General features: G+C 45.1%; 1 protein-coding gene across 1 annotated transcript; it reads right to left on the reverse strand.

Moving 5' to 3' along the window:
- Positions 1-227: 227 nt before the first annotated feature.
- TGFB1 (transforming growth factor beta 1) lies at positions 228-23,772 on the reverse strand. Its single transcript, XM_089478411.1, has 7 exons — positions 22,396-23,772; positions 12,913-13,076; positions 12,130-12,259; positions 7,578-7,655; positions 3,951-4,104; positions 2,808-2,964; positions 228-1,756 (listed from the first exon to the last, which is right to left on the reverse strand). Exons 1-7 carry the CDS (start codon positions 22,805-22,807, stop codon positions 1,598-1,600), a joined length of 1,254 nt encoding a protein of 417 aa, XP_089334537.1. The 5' UTR covers positions 22,808-23,772; the 3' UTR covers positions 228-1,597.
- Between the last annotated feature and the right edge of the window lie 536 nt (positions 23,773-24,308).

Genomic DNA, 24,308 nt, shown 5'->3' on the forward strand with positions numbered 1-24,308 from the left:
GGGATGAAGCCAGCACACCAGCTGGACTCGGTGGTTGGGGGGGGACCATAGAAAGACAAGCATCACAGCTCCAAATGCTCTGGAGATACAAGGCCTAGGATGCTCTTGGGATTTGGCTTTGGGAGAGATTGGTGGTAGAGATTAGTGATTTTCTCTCTAGCTCTGAAAAGGTGCTGTTTATGCTCATCATTACAGAACAAATTTTTGGCAGTCTGTAGATTCTGGCAGGAAATAATCTTTTTAATATTACACTCAAAAATGACAGTGAAATCAAAAATTTCCCCACTTGCCACCCCTGCCTTAAAATATCCCCTCGCTCCCCATTTTGTATTGCTGGTGTGGCAGTTAGCCAAGCATTGAACAAGTGCAAAAATATCTCTCCCCATCCCACCCCACAAAAGAAACCAAGTCTGTATTCAGCCCTTTTAAGTTCCCCTCTATTGGGAAAGTCGAGGGTGGCCAAAATGGGCTGTTGAAGAGGTGGAACTAAGGGGGCAGAAGATGGAGATACATAGTGAATGGCCAGAGTCACTTACCCCATAAGATCTGACCCCCGGCATTTATTTCTGCATGCTCTTGCATGTGGCAAAGGAGTGGTTTCCAATTTTTGGTCTGCAGATGTTTTGGACTTCAATTCCCAAAATCCTTGATTAGTCAGGAATTCAGGGAGATGAAGCCCCAAACATCTGGAGGACCAAAGTTCGGAAACCACTGAGATAAGGCATGTCTTCATGTTGACTCAACAACAGCTATGACTTGCACTGCTGCCTTCCAGAGAGGAGCCAGAGGACGGAAGCACTGAATTCTGTGAGATTGGATGGAGTCCCATTTTTGAAATATGCACGGAGTAGTTGCCTCTTCCCATCCATCATCTTCTTTTGGGGACAAAGGCCTGAGTGCAGCACCCACTAGGTAACCTTGGCATCGTCCAGCGACCCTGGCACCTGCTAGAAACATGGACGCATTCGTACCACCCAGAGGACAACGGTTCAGACCTGATCTGAACCATGCTGCTCCGGACCTTCTTGTCCTAAAACCATGGTGTCCTGTGCCCTTCGGTGCCTTTGATCCCTTTTAATATGTCTAAACTTTGCTGTCATTTTTGCTGAGAGTTTCTTGGATGTCTTTTTGGCTTTTGCCTGGGTTTAAAAAAAATAAATCAGGCCCCAGATCAGTTTATTCTTCCAGCAAATTCTTTCCAGGAGGAGAGATGACGGCGGAACAGGGAGAAGCCCATCTTGTTTCTTCTTTTAAACAACTATTATTATTCTGATAATAATTATAATTCTCTCGGCATCTGAAGCAAAAATTTTAAAAAACGGTTCAAGAGTGTCACCCCCCCCAAAAATGCATAAACTTACAAAATAAAATAATAAAATAATAATAAAATAATAATAATAATAATAACTCTCACTGAATGATTTAAAAAAAAGAAGTGTTTTTGCTTTTTTAAAAAAAGGCATGAGGTTTTCTTGAGGTCGGGGGAAAGAGCAGTCTGTCTTTCTCTCATCTTCAGTCCTGGCCTCTTTCCCATTTGGGTTTTTAAAAAATCCCAGCCCGCCCGGAATGGGTCTCCCAAGTCCGTGGCTCCTTTTTCTCAGCTACATCGACATGATTTGACAATCATGTTGGAGAGCTGTTCCACCTTGGCCTGGCGTCCGACGTAATAAACAATCCCCAAGGGTTCGAGCTCATTTGGGACGCAGCAAGGTGCGGCTGAGGCAGATGGGTTGTGTTGGTTGTAAAGGGACAGGACCTGTCAAAAGAGAAGTAGAACAGCGTATTTAGAAGTAGGATGCTCCAAAGTGGGCACCTTGGGCAAGCCTATCATTTGCTAAACCCTCCATTGCTTGCTTGCCTGAATGGTAAAAATTTGGAGAGGGGACTATCGGGCAGTACAAAGATATGGCCAAGACGGAATGAATTTAGGACTTTATCACACCATCCTGTTATCCTGCCACATTTGTGCTAGTTTAAGAATGGAAGCATGCTGTTTTGGCATCATTACATATCATGCTTTCCCCCACAAAAGCGCTTTGGCAATCCATGGTTATGCGATCTGTTTTCTGCACAACTAAACACCGGTTTCCTGAAGGAAGAGTGGAAACAAGCAATCGCGGTCGCCAACTGTCACCAGAAACTGGCTGCTGTACTTGCAACAGCTGGCTTTGGGAAGCTGTTGGCGGCTTGGATTGTTGCAAGGGGTCGAGGGGGGAAAAAGAGCAGAATCATATCCGTTCACACCACATGTCTGTGTGAGAAGCGGATCTGCAGTGAAAGGGACCTATTGCACAAAATCATTAATGGAATAGGAGTGAGATTGAGAGCCTATTGACGTGTTTTGCCTATCAATTAAAAGATGCACCACAGTAATGAATGGAAAGCAAAACAGCATCAGGATGGACATGACGATGTATGATAAGTACCAGCCAAAGATACTTTTATCCGCTTTTTAGCCTCATGCAATAAAGCCCTTAGTTTAGTGAGTTACATAGTAAAAACCAGAGTGAATAGGACCCTTAAAAGTTTATGTTGAAGCGGGGATTTCAGGAGGTATTTGAAAGTACCGTAACTAGAAAATAGTCTTGATGATACTGTTGAAACCAATGCTGAGATCGTTCCTGCTCACTGTGATATTAATTTTGAAATATGGCTTTCGTATCCTCCCTTTCCAGGGTGGGGAGTGGAGCTTGTCATAGCTTGTAATACTTGCAACCTTTGTTAAATTCAAGCTTTAGGAGTGGTGGGTAGGATAGGGGCAGGAGTAAAGAACATTTTTGAAGAAACAAAAGGGCTTCTGTCCTCACCTTGCTGTACTGAGTGTCTAAACTCCAGAGATAGGGGCATGGCCCCATGCAGAAGTTGGCATAGTAGCCCTTGGGTTCATGGATCCACTTCCATTTCAGGTCCTTACGGAAATCAATATAAAGGCGCCGCACACAGCAGTTCTTTTCCTCTGGTGATCTGTAGCAGAAGAATGCAAAAGGAGTGAGTGGAGAAATCCTTGAGTTCCAATGGGCCTTCTCTTTCCCTGCTTTAAACTACCAGAATCCTAATTCCTTCTCTCTTCCAGTTCAGCAAAGACTTTGGTGGCAATCAATCCAATTCCAGTTTATTGGATTAGCCTTCACATGAATATGGCGGCAGTCTTTGGGCCGTGTTTCCCTAAAGACATCTAACTTGCCAAGGGCACCCAACCTCCCAATCTTTTGTCTCCCCATGAGACCACACTCAAATTTCTAGACTTCTAGGCCCTATTCCCATCCAAATTTGTTCTAGTCGAGGCATGGGGAACTTCATATTCTCCAGCATTTCACAGATAAAACCAGGCCACGTGGGGTGTAGGTAGCAAAAGTTAATGAGGAAGAACACACAAGCTAAAGAGTGGCAGCAGTTTGCTTTTGCCTGAGCCTACAGGGAAGGGCAAGATTTTAGCCACTCGTCTCTCTCCAATAAACTACCTCTGCACCCTGAACTCGGTTTGCAGCAGTTGAAGTAAGACAAAGTGGGAAAGTGGGAGGAGGAGAGAGAAACTGGGACATTTTAAAAGGAGCCCAAAAGTGGGACGGCAGAGGATTAATTGGGACTGTTCTTGTCAATTTGGGACAGTTTGATGGAAATTGCAACGGAACCTATGGCTCTTCAGATGTTGCTGGGACTACAGCTTCCATCCACAGCACAGTCAACAGTGAGGGATGATGGGTTTTGCAGTCCAACGATAGCTACGCATCCCCCATCCCTGTCACAACCATTCCCAAGAACAGCACCTGACTTTAGAAATAAAAATACTCCCGTCCTGTATTGTCCACATTGCCCAACTGGTTGGGAAATAAATAGAGTTGGTACAGCAGACATTACAACCCTTTCTTATTTTACCAGTGGCGTTTGAGACCGAGGCTCCAAATGCACCCCCAATATTCTTGCTGCCCATCTGGTCCCATACCACTTACTGGCTGCAGTACTCCATGCTTGGTGCGGCTCGCTTTTGCCGGTGGCTCTGCAGATGCTGAGCGCGTTCAGGTGGCATCGCCATCACCAGCAAGTAGGGCAGCTGCTGTTTTTCCTCGCTGATCTGCTGCTGGTCCCCTCTCTTTATTTTCATGCCTGGGAAGGAAGAGGCATTGTCTGTAGTGCTCATGAACATTTGTTTCGTTACAGATGGTTTACATATGGCTGTTCATAAAACATATCAGCTGGCAGCCGATTTGTGCATTGCAAGGGACTTAACACCATTGCAACTCAATATTTGGGTGGCTGTGGTGATTGGAATCCTGCAGCAATACAATGGGCAAAATCTCTTGCAAAACCTACACTGTATGCACAGCAGATGTCATCCCTCCACTACAACATGGTCATTTCTGTGTTGGCCAAAATCTCTCGCAAAACCTGCCATGTGAAAGAGGATCAGGTACAGAGTGACCAGAGGTCCTCCTTTTCCAGGACATGTCTGACATTTCAACCTTCTACCCAGGAAGAATTGCAAATGTCTTCCATTATGAGCATGACTAACAAGCCCATTGGGTAGCATTGCTTCCACTTGGAGAAATTCATCTACTTGGCAGCCTGTCCTCACTGCAAATAGGGGAATAGGATGGATCCTTCTAAAGTTCTTTCTTCCTAGGAGCAGCAGCAAGCGAGACTCGCACTCAGAGCTCAGGACACGTTTGTTTCTCAGAGGGGAAAAGGAGAGTAAACACGTTCGGCAATGGGCTGCATGAGGATCCCATGCAAATGTTGAAAGGGTTTCCTCCCCTTAATTTCAGCACAATGGACAAATGAAAGGGATAATTTAAATAACGATTCAGTCAAGAGTTTATTGCTAGTAAAGCAAACATTTTAAGCATTTGTCTTTTTAAGCTCAGAGTTCTGGAAGTATATGGCAAGCCAACAAGGCATTTTAACAAAGATAAGTTTAGCGTAAAAATACAGCTGAGTACATAATAAAATACAGTATATGTAATATAGCTGTAAATAAACCCAATGACATGAATTTATCTTTCTATTAGAGCTTTTCTTTTGCAATGTCCTCCTTCTGTCTTGAACATCCTACATTTTGCGGTGCCTTGTCCTCCTTTGCGGTTAAAATATCTGGTCATCCTGTTAAGTTCTTTAACAGCACAGTCTGTGATCTGCTAGGTGTTTATCCTTACGTCCTGAACACTGGAGAGCATGATGGGTGTCTGGCATGCAAACAGGGGCAATTTAAATGCTAACCTGTGTTTTTCTCAAAGTTTGGACAGTAATTCACAAACTAAGTGCCGGAGGAAGTAAATTAGGGGCTCCTGTGAGCCAAAAGCAGCCATCTATGGACACTTTTGCATAAGTCACTTCGGCTCTGAGCTTCTCTACTTGCAATTGGGAGCATACTGCGAACCTTGTCAGGTTGGTCATATCCCTTCCAGCATTTCATACATGCAAACCAGGACACACGTAGCCAAGTAGCATCAGTGTGTGGTCAAGATGGCAAATATTATTAATGAGGAAGAACACAGAAGCCAAGAGAGGCTGCAGCAGTTTGCTTTTTCCAAAACCTACAGGGAAGAGTAAGATGGCACCCCTCTTCTTCTTTTCCCTTTGTTGAGCTAACTACATTTCCACTATAGATTGCATTTGAAGCAATTCAAGCCAGCTGAAGACAAAGAAGGAAAGTGGGAGGAAGAAGGAGAAACCAGGACATTTTGGAAGAAGCTGGAAGCTAGAGGATTAATCGGTTCTGCCCTTGCCAAACTGAGCCAGTTCCAGGGCATAAGGTAAGTGTAAAGTGTGCTGATTTTAATTCAGAAAAAAAATAGTGTAAGAAAATATAGTGTCTGGGAAGCATATACTATAAAAAACCAAGTGTTCTAAGTTTATGGAGAAGGGTGTGCCAGTCTCTGGACGCACCACCGAATTAGCCTCTCTGTGAACTCTTTACGAAGACCTGTTGTCTCCTCATGGGGGTCTATATTTAGCTGATGAAATGCAGCCGGTGCGCTGGGCTGTGTGTGAGTGTGCATGTGTGTCTGTGAGCACTTATGCTTCGCATTGATCCCTAGGGGATATTCCCATCATCCTAGACCGCATGGCACGGCATGGTACTAGGGAGTCACCGGAACTGGTGCGACTCCCCTCCAACCCCACCCGACCCAGGGCAGAAGGAATGGCAGGTATGTACGTCGGGATGAGGAAATTCTTCATGCCCGATTCCCAGAAAGAAGCAAGTCTCATCCTGAAGCCGGAATCTGCCGAGGCTCCCCTTGCCAACTGTTGACACCCAAGTCTTGGCAGATGACAGGCATGAGGAAAGATGGATGCCCAGAAAGCCGATTAATAAAAGCCTCTGCATTGGTCCTTGGTGGCAATGTGTGCCACTGAAAGGAATGGAAGTGGTGCAAGACACATATCGAGAGGGATTCAAATGGGAGAACTAACTCTTGTCTGTCCTTTGTAATACAGATTTAATTTCCCTCATCCAAAATGCTTGGATGTGTTTTGGGTTTTGGAGTTTTTCCGATTTTGGAATATTTGCATATACGTCATCAGATGGGACCCAAGTCTAAACATGACATTCATTTACGTTTCATATACACCTTATACACATAGCCTGAAGGTAATTTCATACAAAATATTTGTGCATGAAACAAAGTTTGCATACAATGAATCATCATAAAGCAAGCCAGCCATGCAGATGCTTTTGGGTTTTGGAATATTTTGGGTTTTGGAATTCCGGATAAGAGAGACTCAAACTGGAGTATTCAAAAATATAATAGCCATGTTCATTTGTTTTAGCACTGCAAGAAATAAAGGAATCCCGTAGCAAATTTGAAACTAACTGAGAAAAGAAAATGTCTTGCATAAATTTTCACCCATGAAAGTTTATGCAAGAAATCTCCTTTTTTCAGTTTCAAAGGTGCTATTTCTTTCAACCTTCTCAGCTTATTCACTTCAAATATTGCTAACAAAATTGACATTAAGCAGGCCTAGTGTTTCCAGCTCAGGCTCATTCCAGGCCAAAGGAACTGGCATTCGGTGCCAAACAGAGTTGCTCACAGCTTCTCCTTCAAACACACTTACACACACACGCAAATAAACACTGGCTATATACCCTGTATTTTCCTATTTGGATGTGAGGAGAGAATTCTTAGCTAAAGGGTCTGTTCAGACCAAAGCAAAATGAGCGGATTTATTCCTTCTCACTTGCTTAGGGATATGGGATAAAGAACATTTAATCCAGTTTACTTGCTTCTAGCCAGAAAGTGGATGCACAGCAGAATGGAGGATGAGCCCTGGCACTACAACAACTGAGAAGGAAAGAGGAAGGCTAATTATCTGAACCCAAAAATGCACTGCAGCGTCTTTGCAACAGAAATCAATGAAGTCATACAAAATTGTAGCTACTAGGTGAACAGGAGATCGGCCTTTTCCTCTGGCTCACAGCTAAACTCCTTCTCAAAACTTGGAGAACTTGCACCTTTATTTTCCACCTGCAAAAACTAGTGACCCAAGGCTAGGCCCTGAGATTTGACAGCCTTAATCCAAGCAGGAGTTTCTCTCCTCAAAGCCGATTCATCCCTCCCAACCATTCCCCCAGCCTTTACCTTCCACTTCCATTTTCAGATCCTCAGAAATGCCATCACAAGAGCAGTGGGTGCTGAGGCGGAATCTCCCCAGAGTCTCTGAAACATATGAATTTGGATTTTATGTCATACTTTCAGCCTGCAACAGGGGCGAGAGAGAGAGAGAACTATAGAGCCACACATCAATGAAAGCAACCTGTGCATCAGAAGGCGAAGACAGAAATGAGTGCATTTAAAACATAAGTGTCACTTTCTTCTTCAGAAAGGAGAAGCAGGGCATTTGGGGTGGAAAGGATCTGCCACATTCAAAGCAGAAGTCAGCTGTGGACAGCACTAACTGGATACTTTCTCTTCGAGTCCATGATGTGGACCAAGAAAATCCACCTGTTCTCCTGAACGTTAGAGTTGGATGTGGCTGCAAAGGCTATCCAGTCCAAACCCCTGCCCTGTAGGAAGACAGAAAATAGCCCTCCCAAAACATGTCCACCCAACTTCTTTTTGAAGACCTCCAAAGAAAGAGTCCACCACTTTCTGCAGACATCCGTTCCCCTCTTGAACAGTTCCTAACAGCAAAGTTCTCCCTAATGTTTAGTTGGAATCTCTTTCCTTGTGATTTCAGACCACCGGTTTGTGTTAGTCTCCGGAGCAGCAGAAAACAAGCTCTTTCCATCTCCTGCATGAGATCCCTTCAGATATTTGAAGATGGCTTTCTCAATCTTCTCTTCTCCAAGGTAAACATACCCAGCTGCCTCAATCGTTCCTTCCTCCCAAGGCTTGCTTTCCAGACCTTTGATCATCTTTTTAAAAGTTTCCCTTTTCACTTAACAAGGTGATAAAACAGTCATGGAAAACGGTACAAAATGTACAAGATGGAGAGTAGCTGAAAGCACGGCAAGATTTAACATCTCTGCTACTGTGTTGGGTTGGTTGGCATCCACAGCTGTCATGCCAGCTGTAAAGCGGGTAGGAAGCTGAGTGGCGAGGGACGTGATGTGAGGTTCGTTTTTAGAGACAATCCCTCTTCACTCCAAAATCACTCAGCCTCCATGTCTCAAACCCTTTCCCTCTCCATTTTGCTCTTAGACTCTCGCGATCGCCTAGTCTACCCATCAGGGCAAAAGCGTTTCGAGTCACATTGAGGAAGGTGGCAGCTGTCAGCCTTGGGACCTGGCATAAGTCTTGGATTAGAAATTAACTACTCGCTACACCAGTGTGGTGTAGCAGTTTGAATGTTGGACTATGAGGATTTGAACCCTGGTCTCTTTAAGACTCAAACCCCACTCCATCATGCAAAACTGCTGGGTGACTTTGGACAAGTCACACTCTCTCATCCTCAGAGGATAGCAATGGCAAACCCCTTCTGAACAAACCATGCCAAGAAAAACCCGTGATAGGTTTGCCTTAGAGTCCCCATAGTTGGAAAGGACTTGAAGGCACACGACAACAACACTACCAGGAAACACATCCAAAGGTAGCTGCATTGGCCATATAGCAAAGCATGATAACATTTAATTTTAACTTTATTTCCTGGACTTTAAGGTATCTTGTCTCCCAGAAGCAGAAGCAGGAGTGACCTGCCTGCATGAATATCCCTCTATACCATCTTAATTGAGAACACCAACAACATCTTAATAAAATTCAGGCTTGTGGCTAATATCACCCTCCTGTATGACTTTTAACATCTTTGCCTGATGAAGAACCAGCAGAGCTTCAAAGGCTTGCAGTTTGTATTTTAAGCTTGCAATAAAGGTATCACTCAATTGTGGATTTTGGAAGTTATTCTACTTTGTTACACCAGGTTTTTTGAAACTGGGTTCCCTTGAAACTCAGGGTTCTGTGAGTGGTAATAGGGATTCCTAAAGAAATTGTGACTGGTGATCATTTGGGTGCAAGATTTCCCTGAAACTTGCAAATTACTTCAAGGGTTCCTCCAAGGTAAAAAGGAAGAGAAAGGTACCATCCCTGACTTTCTCCTTTTAATCCCTACATTTTTCTCTCCTTCCCTTTCTCTGGCAAACACGGAAAAGAAAGGAGCCAAGGAGTGGCGCATGCCGTGCACGACTTGGTGCATGCCAGGCTTTTCATCTGGCTCCTTCCGGAACCCCGTGGCAGCATGCCTGGGGTGCGGCCCGCCGACTCAGCAGATTGCGCCATTGTTTTTTCCGCTGCCTTCCCTCACCCCCTCTTTTTCTCCCACCTCGGGCACAGAGGCAACCTAGGGAGAGGTTGCCCTACATTTCTGGGCCCTGAAGGAACAAGCGCCTGGGTGACTCCTTGGATGACTCTGTGGTGCTCCGAGCCAGCGCCAAAACAAATGGAACGGTGGTTCCAGGGAATATATAACTACCTTCCCTGTTGCAACATTGGCTACCAGTTCATTTCAAAGTGCTGGTTATGATTTATCATGCCCTATCCTACTTTGGCCCAGGCAGTGGCATCACTAAGGGGGTGCAGAGAATGCAGAGCGCACTGGGTGACACCCCAGAAAAGGGGCGACACCCAGTTGGGCCCTCCTCCTGCTTTGGAGTGAGAAGCATCCCTCTTGCCAAGAAAACCCAATGATAGATTCACCTTATGATCTACGTACCTTGGAAATGACTTGAGGGCACACAAAAACAAGGACGAAGGGGCAAAGTAGAGCAAGATGTTTCCTGTGAGGTGCCTTTTTGGAATGACCACCTCCACTAGGCTATCACTGTGAGGCCTAGGTCCTTGCGGAGTTACAATTGTTCTTATTTGCCATCAAGTTGACTTCAACTTACGATAACCATATGAATGAGAGGCCTCCAGCAGACCCTATTATTAACAGCTCTACTCAGGTCTTGCAAACGCAGGTCTGCGACTTCTTTAAGTGAAACAACCTACCCATAGTGCAGAAGCCCTCTTTTCCAGGCTACTGCCTTCCACTTCCACCAAGCATTGTTGTCTTTTCCAATGAGTCACATTGTCACATGATATGCCCAAAGTACAACAGCCTCCGTTTTAGTCATTTTAGCTACTGGCTCAGGCTTGGGCTCGATTAGACCCATTGGTTTGTCTTTTTGGCACACCGCCGTATCCGCAGAACTCCCCTCCAGCACCACATTTCAAATGGATTGATTTTCTCCCTTTCAGCTTTTTAAACACTGCCCAGCTTTCATGACAACCATACTTAGAAATCAGAAATACTATGGCATGGAAAGGACAGGAAGGTTTGTTGCCGTCCAAAGACCGGCACTTTCTTGGAGGAGTTAAATTTAGCTGCAGAGTAAGACAGACATAACTCTTGCAAAAGGGAAAAAGTATATGCTGGAGTGGGAGAGCATTCTAGCCCAGTGCGGTATCTGCTCTGCTAGATATCTGTATCTGGAAGGGAGTGTTTTGTTGTTATTTGTTTAAGGGAGGCAAGCCATTAAAAAAAATGTGACCCCAACCTCACACACCCCTGTGAACATGAAGCCATGCAGCCTATTCCACCACTGCATTCCCATCTTGTCCCGTGGCCTGCATACTAAGGCAGCAAACTGAGGATGGAGGGAGAGGATGGAATTGTTTTTCTTCTTTAATAATCTTCTTAATTAATCATAAAAGTCAGGGTCGCCCAAAGAATGGTTAGCAATGGTTAGACGAGAGAAAGTCGCGGCCAAGGTTCTTTGTGGACATCCTGGAAACATCCGGTCTGGTGCCACTGAACTCGGAAAGTTGGACTTCAGCCCAGATGTCACAAGTCGGGTTTTCTGCAGATCTCTCTGTTGATCTCAGATGGTGTTCTATCGAACATCCTATGAGCCTTTCCTTTCAGGGTGCTCTTGTCCATCTAGTCTCTTCAGTGACCTCTCCCCGTTTCCCAAATTCATGTAGATCTCATCAGAGGCTGGAAGTCTTTACCGTTTTTGGAAGTTGGAGTCCAAACAAAGAAATCTCTCAAATTCTGGGTTTCATAGAATCATAGAATGTTAGAGCTGGAAGGTGCCACAAGGGTCATCCAGTCCAAAGCCCTGTCAGGCCGGAATACACAACTAAAGCACTGCTGAAAGATATCCATCCAATCTCTATTGACATCCAAAGAATGGTCCACTACCCTCTGAGATAGTCTTCTCTATTGTCAAACAGCTCTTGCATTCAAGAGGTTCTTCCTAATCTGTAATTGGAATCCATTGGCTGGCATTCTAATCTCTGGTGCCGCAGAAAACAAGTTCGCTCCATCTTCTCCAGAACATCTCTTGCGGTGATTCCCAAACTTTGGTCCTCCAGATGTTTTGGACTTCAGCTCTCAGAATTCCTGACTGTTGGCCAAGCTGGCTGGGGTTTCTGAAAGTTGAAGTCCAAAACACTTGAAGAACCAAAGTTTGGGATTCACTGCTTCAGATATTTAAAGACGATTCTCCTATCATTTCACATACATCTTTTCCCCAAGCTAATCCATTCTGGATTCAGTTCACCACAGGGCAGAATTGGGAACAGCTGGGCTTTTCCAAAATGTTTTTGAAAGGTTACATTTGATTGAATGAAATGGAATGGAATGAGCTCTCTTTCCAAGCAGAGTTTGCAACCAAATGGTTTCCACCCTCCCTTCCAGCTCCCCCTCGCTCACCTGCACCTGCAAGCCACACTCGGAGGACCGTGGTGACGTCGAATGAAAGCCACTCCTTGTCGGTCTTCAACTTAACCTGCCGCCCGTCCAGGTAGTACCAGCTGGAACTGTTTGTATAATGGTGCTGTTGCTGAAGAGAGATGGAGAGCAATGAAAACGATAAGCACATACCTTCCAAGGTTTCACACCTGAAAGCTGGGACAAGTGTGACGAAGCAACATCAGTGTGTGATCAAGTCTACAAAAGGTATTAATGAGGAAGAACACACAAAATAGGAGATGGTGCAGCAGTTTGCTTTTGCCTGAGTCTAATGGGAAGGGGAAGATTCTGCCTCCACCTCTTCTCTTCCTCCATTGAGTTGAATGCAAACTACTTTTGTACTTTCAACTCAGGTCTAATCTGCCCTGCAGAGATAATACTGTTTGACACCACTTTAACTGCTGGGGCTGAATGCTATGGAATTCTGGGATTTGTAGTTTTGGGAGATAATTCACCTTCTCTGTCAGAGAGCCCTGGTGCCACAACAAACTACAGATCCCAGGATCCCAAAGCACTGAGCTATGGAAGCTAAAGCGGTGTCACTTTGTGTGATTTCTATAGGTCAGGTTTGACTTCAGTCTTCAGCAACTGGAATAAGCTAAGGACAACACCAGGGTAGTCCTTAGGTCTCAGGTTTTGGCCCAGAAACCTCAGGGCCTGGGACAGTCCCTACCCGCCTGGCAACCTTACCCACATGTCACCTTCACCACCCTTCCCTGGCACTTGCTCTCCCGACAGATGTACCTGGTAAAGCTCCAGCCGCTGTTCCTGACCCTTCCCAGAGACCCTCATCCTCAGCTCGGCACGGTACAACAGGTTGGGGTCATGGAGAGTTGTCCGGATCTGCGATATGTTAAAGCCAAAGAAGACATGGTTGCTGTTCTTCTTGTACTGCTCCCCGTAGCTGTCTGGAGGCAGAGATAAGAAGAAGCAAAGAGGCATTTGAGGAGCCCGTTTTTAATTGATGCCAGTTCTGTTTCAATCCTGTTCAGGTGATTTCTTTCTTCTCAGAGGATGTCTTGGAAAGATAAGCTTTGCAGGAGTACCTGGCAAACCTTCCCATCTTCTGCCAGGTCCTTTTGCAAGCGTACAGGTGCAAAACCATGGAGCATAAATTTACAAAGCAAAGAGAAAACAAAGCCTCAGGCTGTAAGTGAGATTTACAACAGGGCTTCTCAGGATAGCTGATGCGTCATTTGTTATGCGCCTTCAGGTATGACAGGGTTTTCTTTGCCTGATTTATCCAGGGCGGGTTGGGCAGTGACTTCCTCTGAGGCTGAGAGAGTGTAATGTGGCCAAGATCACCGTTTCCACGGCCAAGCAAGAATTTGAACCCTGGTCTCCAGAGTCATGCTCTAGCACTCAAACCATGGTTCCTTGCCTAAGAAAAGCTTATGAAATTCACAGGTGCCATAAATTGACAGGTGACTCGAAGGCATATATACACACACACTGACTGACATGAGATGACCCCTGACTTCATCATGCCTCTAGTCCCTTTAGCCACTTGGATCAGCTGGTGCTTGCTTGCCAACTGACCAGTGGTACCTAAACAAAACATCCCTGGCTTGCTTTTCCATCCTTAAAAAACTTTCCTCACATACTGAAAGAAAGCTTTGCGCAGCATAGAGTTAAGCACAGGTACTTCCCAACATTTGCAAAGCAAACTGCTATTTTAGAAACACAGGAGCAGCATCCAAAGAAAGAAAGAAAGATGGCACCTCTCCTACCCCGGCTACGTTTTCCTCTTTTCCATCCATGTCTGTGTCTCAGGCAGACATGCCTCCAGTAAAAATCTTGGAACTGTGTGTTAATATCAATTAATAGTGATTTGTATTCCTAAAAGCAGGAGTTTTTGCTTTTGGCTGCCAGAAGGCCTTGGATCCTTCCCAGGTTGATGCATACAAGAAGGGGAAAGAGAAGAAGCTGAACATTGAACGCTGAAGCCAAAGTCAAGAACAGAAGTAAAAAAAAAAAGTTATAAACCTGATTGCAGATATGTTTCATGTTTATACGTAATTATTTTTGCATTGCTTCTGTTTGCCCATCCTCACAGCCCAGCCAGCTCAAGGATAGAGAACTTGATGTGTGCCATCTCATGCCTATTCCCATTTTGCAGACCTTGTGACTGAGAACTAAGAGCTGGCAACATTGAGATCATGCTGCAATATCCAGTCTTCTACGAGGCAGGGAAAGTTACTTCTGATGGACAGGACTTCATGAATCCCTGAGTCGGCATACTGCCACAGTTACGATAGGGATTGGCATACAGAAAATTAAGTACCTCCACCTCTGCTGTGGTCAATGCAATGGAATCCTAACTCTATGTAGCTGCAAAAGGATGGCAGTTTTCAGAGGGAAAGGAGGTGGCTGCTGCAGTGTTCAAATAGTGGTCTTTTTGTAATAATGTTTGTTTTACTGCCATTTCTAAAAAGCTACGAAAGGCCCATTCTGTGGTTAACATCAGGAGAAGTCATGGTTTGGAGGTGAATTTGACCACTAGCCCTGTCCTTTTGCAAACATATTTTCATTGCCGTAGCAAACCAGGCTGACATGCAAGCAGTTTGATTTCACTTCTCCCATAATACCCCTGTAGCAAACCTGCAAGGAATGTTCAACACTATCTATCTATCTATCTATCTATCTATCTATCTATCTAGACAGTTTTATAGCTGAACAAGAATTAGAATCCAGTAGGTCTCTCTGTTTCAGTGCCAGCAACATAGCCGATGTGCCACATTTTGGTCTTCGAACGTTAGCTGAGGCAGGTCACTGGCCACAGACACACCCCAGAAATAAGCACCATCTTTTCAGTCCTACAACGCAATTCCGGGATCTATTTCTGCCACAGGAAGAGTCTATTTTTAAGCTTCTCTTCCTTGGAAGATCAAAAGGCCTTTGATTCCTCATCCCATCTCATCCCACAGAGACAGGCAAACCGGCTCTGCTGCAAGTCCCCCTCTCGGCAGTTAAGACCAGGGCTTTCAGGGTCTCGTTCATCTTCTCCTTTCATGTTAAACAAATGTCACTGGTGTTAAGCATCTGCCACTAAGGAAGCCAGAGGAAGGAGAGAGAGAGAGAAATGGCTTAGCTGCACATATGATCTTTCCAAAGGTCTTTTGGAAAACTTTTCCTTAGGTATGCCTTCCAACGTATGGAGTTTATCACACTGGGTCTACGTTCGGCATTAAAGGGAGATTAAAGTGCATTTAAAGCATCCCGCAAATAAAGCGAAAATGGCAAGTAATTGCGCGAATGATTACCACACGCAATTGCGCAAATAAAGTGATATCGGAAATGCATTGTCGCCAAAATCCCAAAAGTAAAAAGATGCGCGTTAATGCTTCTTTGTGACCACTTTAATGGCAGGTTTTGTGCGACGTCGTGTGAAATCGTTTCGCGTAATTACGCAATTTTTCCAGGATATTCACGGGATAAACTCCCGATCGCCTTTGTGTGATAAACTCCATAGAGTTTCTGACTTAAGCTAATCCTAAGGCCAACCTATCTTGGGGTTTTCTTGGCAAGATTTGTTCAGAGGACGTTTGCCGTTGCCTTCCCCTGAGGAACGCTTTAGGGAGCTGGGGATGTTTAGCTTGGAAAAGAGAAGGTTAAGAGGTGATATTATAGCCTTGTTTAAATATTTGAAGGGATGTCATATTGAGGAGGGAGCAAACTTGTTTTCTGCTGCTCCAGAGAACAGGACCCGGAGCAATGGATGCAAGCTGCAGGAAAAGATTCCACCTCTCAACATTAGGAGGAACTTCCTGACAGTAAGGGCTATTCAAAGGGGAACATACTCCTTCCTCAGAGTGAGTGGAGTCTCCTTCCTTGGAGGTCTTTAAACAGAGGCTGGATGGCCATCTGTCAATGGGGATGCTTTGATTGAGAGTTCCTGCATGGCAGAATGGGGTTGGACTGGATGGCCCTTGCGGTATCTTCCAACTCTATTATTCTATAATTCTATGATTCTATGATTCTATGGTCACATAACAAAACCCTACTCCATTCCAAGAAACTGGTATGATGCCTAGGCTTTTTTTTTTTTATGTCTCTGAGGTTGTCAACTTTTTTTTCTGCCAGGGCTGCTGTGCCTAAACAGATTTTATCGAAGGGAAATCCATCAGGTGAAGCTTTTGCCATTGTTACATCTGAATGTTGCAATAAGGATGCATCTCTCACTGACTGCCATGCAGCTGTCAAGGTGCAGAAACTTCAGTGAGGGGGAGGAAATGCTCTCTCGCCATGACAGCCACCCACACTCCTACTAAGAATTGCTTCCCTATCAGTATTAAGAAGAGAAGTCAAGAGTCTTGTCTCCAACCTCCAGTTTCCCTTCTTTTGGTGCGGTCACTCTTTTGGTTTCCACATGACTCGTGGGGGGAAGATTGCAACCTCTTGCAAGTTAAGGATATGCGTAGCACAGCCGCAAAGACAGAGATAGTGGTGTCTCCGCTCAACAGCTCCTGCTTATCAACCCAAGGAAATTCCCAAACTATTTTGGGATTTTCCAGTGCTACATCCTCTAAGATAGGAGGTGGGTGAGCTGGTTCTGGCTACTTATGGCCTGTCATAAGTGTCAGCCTCAGTTTCCCTCAGCTGTAAAATGGGAATAGCAATAAAGCCCTACATGGAGCTTCCGAAACCAGAGATTGCATGGAGACTGTCAACTGAGGCTTTGTCTACTGGTTTAAGTACAAAAAACATTCTTCTCTGTTATCTGCCAGGTGTAAACCTTTTACACACACACAGAGACAGAGGCTGCAATCTAACATCCTCTCAATGTTGTGTATCCATATCCGTACATATATCCACATGTGTCACTATATCTGGTGATGTGTTGCACCAATGCTAAGCAACCTCATGCAGAATAGCAATAACACATGGCAATGTCTGGGTGCCATATGCAACCACAATAAGGAACAGCAATGCCCAACATGTAACTAGAATATGTCTGTTGTACGATGGCGATCCATGATGGGGATCCATGATGGCTGAGAATCAGCAACTGTGAATTTGTTAAGAAATTGGACACACCAGCCTTTGGTCACACAGGCAGAGATTAAATATTGCAGTGTGTGCAATTCCGTTGCAGACTGGTATAATGATGATGATGATGATGATGATGATGATGATGATGATGATGATGATGCAGCAACATGTATTTTGTGCATTTTGGTTCGCCGATAAAGGTATCCCTGTTTTGTGGATTGAGGTGCACCAGCGAAGCTGCCACGAGACTCATTTCAGCCTCTATAGGCCTGGAAAACTTCGCTTGCTTAAGATCATTGGTATGTCAAGTAGCTGCTAGAAGCAGTGTGTGTGTGTGTGTTATGTGTGTATATAAAAGGGAACAAATACAATGGTGCAACCTGTACCATACCACAAGCAGAAGTTTGTTCAGGGGCCCTTTCTTACTATGGGGAAAGGCTGTGGAGCTATGCAACACCTGCTTATCTGTTTTGGGCAAGACAACCCTCAGTTCATTATTATATTATTAAATAATAATAATAATAATAATAATAATAATAATAATAATCAACATCATCCTGCTTTGCTCCCAAAGACCCCTTAACAAACTTCTACTTGTGGTATGGTACAGGTTGCACCATTGCATTTTTTCCTTTCTGCACATCTAAAGCAGCTGACCGTCTAAAAACACACACAGTGAAATTAAAAACGTACAAAACTGGCACTTAAAATGGTACTAAAGTATTACAATATTTAAAAGGTCATTCATTTAAAAATAGAATAATGAGATTTTAAAAGTATAAAATCACTTTAGAAGCCATACACTTTAAAACTTTCTTTAAAAGGTCACGCTGGAGAGCCATGGCGAGATGGCTGCAGCAAGAGAGATGCCACAGAGAAAGAGAGGGACTGGCATCACATATTGAGGATGGAGCAAGCTTGTTTTCTGCTGCTCCAGAGACTAGGACCCGGAACAATGAATGCAAGCTATAGGAGAAGAGATTTCCCATCTCAAACATTGGGAGGAACTTCCTGACAGTAAGAGCTGTTTGACAGTGGAAGACGCTCCCTCGGAGGTTGGTGGAGTCTCCTTCCATGGAAGTCTTTAAACAGAGGCTGGATGGTAATCGATTGGGAGTGCTTTGATTGAGATTTCCTGCATGGCAGAATGGGGTTGGACTGGTTGGCCCCTGTGGTCTCTTCCAACTCTATGATTCTATGCATCTCAGTTTTCATCTGTGAAATATTGGAGGTGATGTGAATGGGTGCAAAGACGCAGCTTGGATGTTTCAAAAGGGAAAAAAACACACACTTTTAGCTCAGCATGCATGACAACCCAGCCTTCAGGGAGAAGTGACAACACTACCCAGAAATTGCAGAGTTGCTGAGCCCAGCAGTTTGTCAGGAAGTAGTAAGATTGGATCAACCATGCTCTTGCCTCCACCCGCCCCTCCAAAATCTGTTTCTCCTCCTCCCTTGGGGAAAGCTGATATTGCAAAAACCATCCAGCCCTAGGAGGAACAGCATTCGGATGGGTGCCAGCCTTTGCGGTGTGGGGATGGAGTGCATGCACACAACCAAAACAATGCAAAGAAAAAGGAAGCGGAAGGCCGAAAGGATTGGGTTGGAGGGATGGGGGGAGAGCATTTCTCTTTCTCTGGCTTTGCTGTGACCCAACATCAGCTAGGAGGAATGCTCAGTCTCCATTAAAGCCCCATTTAAAAACAGCACCAGTTCGCCTTTCTTTAGGAGATCCCAAGAAACCAGCATGGTCTGAGTGTTGGACTGTGACTTTGGAGACCAGGGTTCGATTCCCAGCTCAGCCATGAAACTCACTGGGTGACTTTGGGCAAGTCACACTCTCTCAGCCTCAGGGAGAGGCAATGGCAAACCTTCTCTGAACACATCTTGCCAAGAAAACCCCATGATAGGTTAGCCTTAGGGTCATCATAAGAAGGTACACAACAACAACAACAATGGGGTTTGTGCATACACACCAAGAGTTATCGGTCGAAAACAACTTGAAGGTGCACAACAAAAATGGGATTTTGCATACATACCTGGAGCTATAAGTCAGAAACGACTTGAAGGCACACAACAACAACAACAAAGGCGAGCCCATAAACCTGTTCCCAAAAGCTCAGAAATTTGATCTGGGGCTCCATTATGTTTTTAGAAAAATTCCAGACACTAAGGCTTAGATCTGGTTATGTGACATAGTTATAGCCTCTGCGCATGTGCAGACACTCCTTGCCTTATAACTGTGACATACCCGCCAACATTTCCCAGATGAAAACGGGGGCCCATGTGGCCAAGCAACAACAGAGTGTGGTCAAGATGGTAACTTTTGCATTTTGCAGCAATTGAAGCAAGCTGAGGATAGATGGAGAAAGTGGGAGGCGAAGGAAGGAACTGGGATATCTGAAAAGCAGCTTCAAAAAAGCAGAACGACAAGAGAATTTATTGTCTTCAGCTTGTTTCTTCCATCCCCCACCAACTCCACCACCAAGTTTCGGGGATTAGAGTGGGATTGCCAAACCCGAACAGAGGAATGTCGCTAGAAAATAAGGCAATGCACACTGCCTTCCACCGTTAGTCACATCATAGGTCCGTGCGGACAAAGAGTTTCATTCCAGGTCTTTCCCACCCTTGCGCTGTTACCTGTCATTCTTTAACCAAAGCCTGAATTAGGTGCCACAGGCAGGGAAAGCATCTGATCTTGTGTGACCTGAGCTGTGTGACTTTTCCCAGCCAGAACTATATGTTGCTTCTGCTGCTAAGAGCATGTTTCGGCCACAGAAACCATTGCTCCTCTGCCCTTATGCTGTGTGCCTTCATTTCAGTTCTTTTGCTCGCTTGCAGCAGAATGACAGGTTTGTGTACCGTCTTTTATAGAGTTATTCCAGTTGGCCCTCTGTATCCACTGGGTTTTTTTAATCCACAGATTCAAGAATCCACAGCTTGAAAAATATCCCCCAAAATATATAAATTCCAATAAGCAAACCTTGATTTTGCCATTTTATCTAAAGGGCACCATTTCACTATATCATGGGACATGAGCATCCATGGACTTTGGCATCCACAGGGGGGTCATGGAACCCAACCTCAGTGGAGAGTAAGGGCCAATAATAATAATAATAATAATAATAATAATAATAATAATAATAATAATAATGCAGTCCTCCCTTCCCTTATGCAGGGGATCCATTCTGGACCCCCCCCCCCGGCGTAAGATGAAAATCGCGTATGCTCACACCCCATTGAAAATAATGGGGCGTGTGCATGCGGCATAGCGAGGCACGTGCCATTCATAACATTGTACCACGGCTTCAGCATATGCTGAAAGCCACAGAAGAGAAGCCTGCGTATGGCGCAGGATCACAATAATGATAATAATAATAATACCCGATTGTATATAAGGTGACTTGAGCATCCACAGATTATGTTATCCATAGGGGATCCTGGAACCAAACCCCAGTGAATACCAAAGTTTCACTTTATTTGTTGTTGTGTGTCTTCACCTCATTTCTGACCTATGGTGACCCACAGGCAACCCTATCATGGGGTTTTCATAGGGGTTTTCATAGGGGTTTTGTCATTGCTGTCCTCTAAGGCTGAGAGATTGTGACTTGCCCAGTATCACCCAGTGGGTTTCCATGGCTGAGCTGGGATTTGAACCCTACTCTCCAGAATCATAGCCTTACCAAATCCAGTGCTCAAACCACTGCGCCATATTGGCTCTTTAGCTTTTGCAGATACCTAGCCCATTTTTGTACAAGCATCTGAAAAAGTGAATTGTGTTTCCATTATATAATATTATATATTATAGCTCATACTATAGTAAATTGGTGAAACCTCCATTTTTAAGTATCAGACATCTCTTTGCCTCCAGTTCAGTGAGTATTGTAACAGGGCATCACAGCCTTGATAAAACTATACTTTGCAGTTTTGCAACTGGCCCAGAGCCTGTGCTTTTAGCAGACAGAAATTTGACAAGTTAAGCTTTTCCCTGTCGCTTCGTTTCCTTGTCAAAAGAAACCCTTTATCTGTTCAATCTTGGCTTACTAAGATGCTGTTAAAGGCAAGGCAGCAAGGAGAGATAAAAAAGTGACAATCCCTTCTAGAAATTCTTTTCCCTCCAGGCATCCTGAATTGGTTTTGTCATTGTGTGCCTTCAAGTCATTCAGACTTGTGGTGATGCTAAGGGAAACGGATTGTGGTGTTTTCTGGGGCTGAGAGTGTGTGACTCACCCAAAGTGGGTTTCCACGGCTCAGCAGAAATCGAACCCTGGCCTCCAGAGTCATGGTCCAGTGCTCAAACCACTATACCACACTATACCACTGAATTAGTTTACAAAGAGTTAAATAAACACCACACCCAAGTACAGGGTTGAGTCTCCCTTCTCTGATATGCTTCGGACCAGAAGTGTTTTGGATTTAAAGCAGCGTGTCAAGCTGCATTCATTCTTCAAGGTAGATGCAGCCTGTATCTTCATAGAATGATAGAATAGTAGGAAGAGACCATAAGGGCCATCCAGTCCAACCCTATTCTTCCATGCAGGAACTCACAACCAAAGCACCCTCAACAGATGGCCATCGATTCTCTGTTTAAAAACCACCAAAGAAGGAGACTCCACCACACTCTCAGGGAGCATGTTGCACTATTGAACAACTCTTAGAAACAGTTTTTTGTGGTTTTTTCGGGCAATGTGGCCATATTCTAGAAGAGTTTATTCCTGACATTTCACCAGCATCTATGGCTGGCATCTTCAGATAATGCATCCTCTAAAGATGCCAGCTACAGATGCTGGCGAAACGTCAGGAATAAACTCTTCTAGAACATGGCCACATCGCCCGAAAAACCCACAAGGCCATGAAAGCCTTCGACTTCACAGCTCTTAGAAACTTCCTCCTAATGTTTAGGCAGAATCTCTTTTCCTGGAGCTTGCATCCATTGTTCTAGGTCCTATTCTCTGGAGCAGCAGAAAACAAGTTTGCTCCATCCTCAATATGACATCCCTTTAAATACTTAACAGGGCTATCATATTCCTTCTTAACCTTCTCTTCTCCAGGCTAAACATTCCCAGCTCCCTAAATCGTTCCTCAAAGGGCATTGTTTCCAGACCCTTCACCATTTTAGTTGCACTCCTTTGGATACACGCTTCCTATGAAGATGCACCTCCAAGTCCTGTTTCCAAGGCCTGTCATAACCCTTGGACTTGCTCCCTTTCCACCCAGCCACATCTCAAGCCTCACCGTGATTTGGCGACAGCATGGTGAACCTGTGCACCTCCTTGGCATAGTATTCCTCCTGAGGCGTCTCCTTGGGGTCTTCGGACACCATTTCCCGGATCACCTCCAAGGTGCTGTTGTAGAGGGCCATGATGTCTTCCGACAAAACCCGGGAGTCAGGGTCTTCGACCTCCGGCGGGCTGGACAGCTTGAGCTTGCTGAGGATCTGGCCTCGGATGGCTTCGATCCGCTTGCGCTTCATCATATCCATGTCCAGGGTCTTGCAAGTGGAGAGTGCCAAGGCGGAGCAGAGGTGCTCCAAGGCCAAGAGTGACAGGAGAAGCCAGCCCACAGCCTGCCGACGCATGCCAAGGGCCCCGTTGGCACACAAAGCACCGCTCTGCCCGCTGCAGTTTCTCCACACCGACTGCTTCATTCTTCCTCTCACTTTTGAGCTCAGCCCCCAAAAAGCAAAAGAGGGGAAAAATTAAAAGCCCTTCCTTCGCCGGAGTCGCTTGACGTGGTCTCAGTTCTTCCTTACGCCTCCGTCATGTGGCTGTTTCCTACCAAAGTGCCACTTGCCGTTGACCATTGAGTCCTTCCAAATAGATTCTATTTTTTCTTTTTTTCTTTCCTACAGGAGTTTACTTTGACTTGGACCGGATCAACCTTCCAGGCTGCCAACTTTGTCCAAGGTGACAGCAAACTTGCCTTAGGTTTCGCACACCGAGGCAGTCCATGCGCCTGGGTGCCAAATGCGTGCCCTGGTTCACCCTTGGCACCAGAGCATGGCAGCCGCCTCGATGCCCATCTCCTGGAGCAGATCTGTACACCTTGTCTCTCAGGTCTGGCTCAAGAAAGGATCCTTTCTTACCAGGCTGAGCAACTCCAGATTTGCCCGAGCCTCAGAGCCAGACCGCTCTGGAATGTGGCAGGGCACGCTTTGGAGACTTGGGACAAATCCAGTGTCAAGAACCAGGAGCTCCCTCAAGACAGCTTGGCTCTGTGCGGCTTCTCCAGCTGCTGCGCTTGCTCTCCTTGCTGCTGCTCTTGCTGCTCTTGCTGCTTCTCTGCCCAGAGCCAGCTGGCCCTCCTTTCTTCCTGGGCAGGAAAGGCTGTAATTTCACCACTCCTGTTGGGACTTGCTGACTGAGGGCTTGGAGGTTTTTAAAGCAGTTTTTTCTCCTCTCCTCAGCCCCAGCTCCACCCAGGAAGCGAAGGAGGGAGTCAGCTCTGCTCTATATAACTCCTTCACCAAGACAGACTCCGGCAAAAGCAGCTCATCTCTGCCCTCTCTGACTTTCTTTCCTTCCTTCCTTCACTCATCTTCTCTTCCCTGTCTACCCTCTCCATCTCTTCATCTTTCTTCACCTCCTTGCCGAGCCAACCACTTATCTGGAAGTGATCTTTCTTTCTTTCTTTCTTTCTTTCTTTCTTTCTTTCTTTCTTTCTCTCTCTCTTCCTCTTCCTTCCTCTCATCTTCTAATTTCCTGCTTAGCAGCTCCCATCTCTCCTTTCGTCTTTCTTCACCTCCTTGCTGAGCCAACCACCTATGTGGAAGTGATTTTTCATTCGTTCGTTCGTTCGTTCGTTCTCTCATCTTCTCCTTGCTAGCCTCTCCATCTCTCAATTTGTCTTTCTTCTTTGCTCACCACCTTGCAGAGCCAAGTTATTTCTCTTCTCTTCCTTCCTTCTTTCCTTCCTTCCTCATCTTCTCTTCTCTGCCTGCCCTCTTCATCTCCCTTTCTTTCTTCCTTTCCTTGCTGAGCCAGCCACCTTCCTGGAAGTGATTTCTCTTCTCTTTTCTCTCTAAAAAAATATTCACATGACAGAAGTGACGGACTGCCTCTTTCAAAAGAAAAAATAAAGGCTAAACACAGGCATTCTCTCTTCTCTCAGGGGTCATGTTCTTACTTTGAGTATCATCCTTTTTATTG

The sequence above is a fragment of the Sceloporus occidentalis genome, unplaced genomic scaffold (genome assembly GCF_023333645.1).
Source record: "Sceloporus occidentalis isolate IW3139 unplaced genomic scaffold, rSceOcc1.0.p SCAF_13, whole genome shotgun sequence".
NCBI classification, from domain to species: domain Eukaryota; kingdom Metazoa; phylum Chordata; class Lepidosauria; order Squamata; family Phrynosomatidae; genus Sceloporus; species Sceloporus occidentalis.

What these genes read in the sequence shown, in the direction of transcription:
- TGFB1 (XM_089478411.1), bottom strand. Translation starts at nt 22,807, where the DNA reads ATGAAGCAGTCGGTGTGGAGAAACTGCAGCGGGCAGAGCGGTGCTTTG. An exon ending in TCTGAAAATGGAAGTGGAAG is followed by an intron (nt 4,105 to 7,577) that starts GTAAAGGCTGGG and finishes CTTCCTTCCCAG; the next exon opens with GCATGAAAATAAAGAGAGGG. An exon ending in TAGACACTCAGTACAGCAAG is followed by an intron (nt 1,757 to 2,807) that starts GTGAGGACAGAA and finishes CTCTTTTGACAG; the next exon opens with GTCCTGTCCCTTTACAACCA.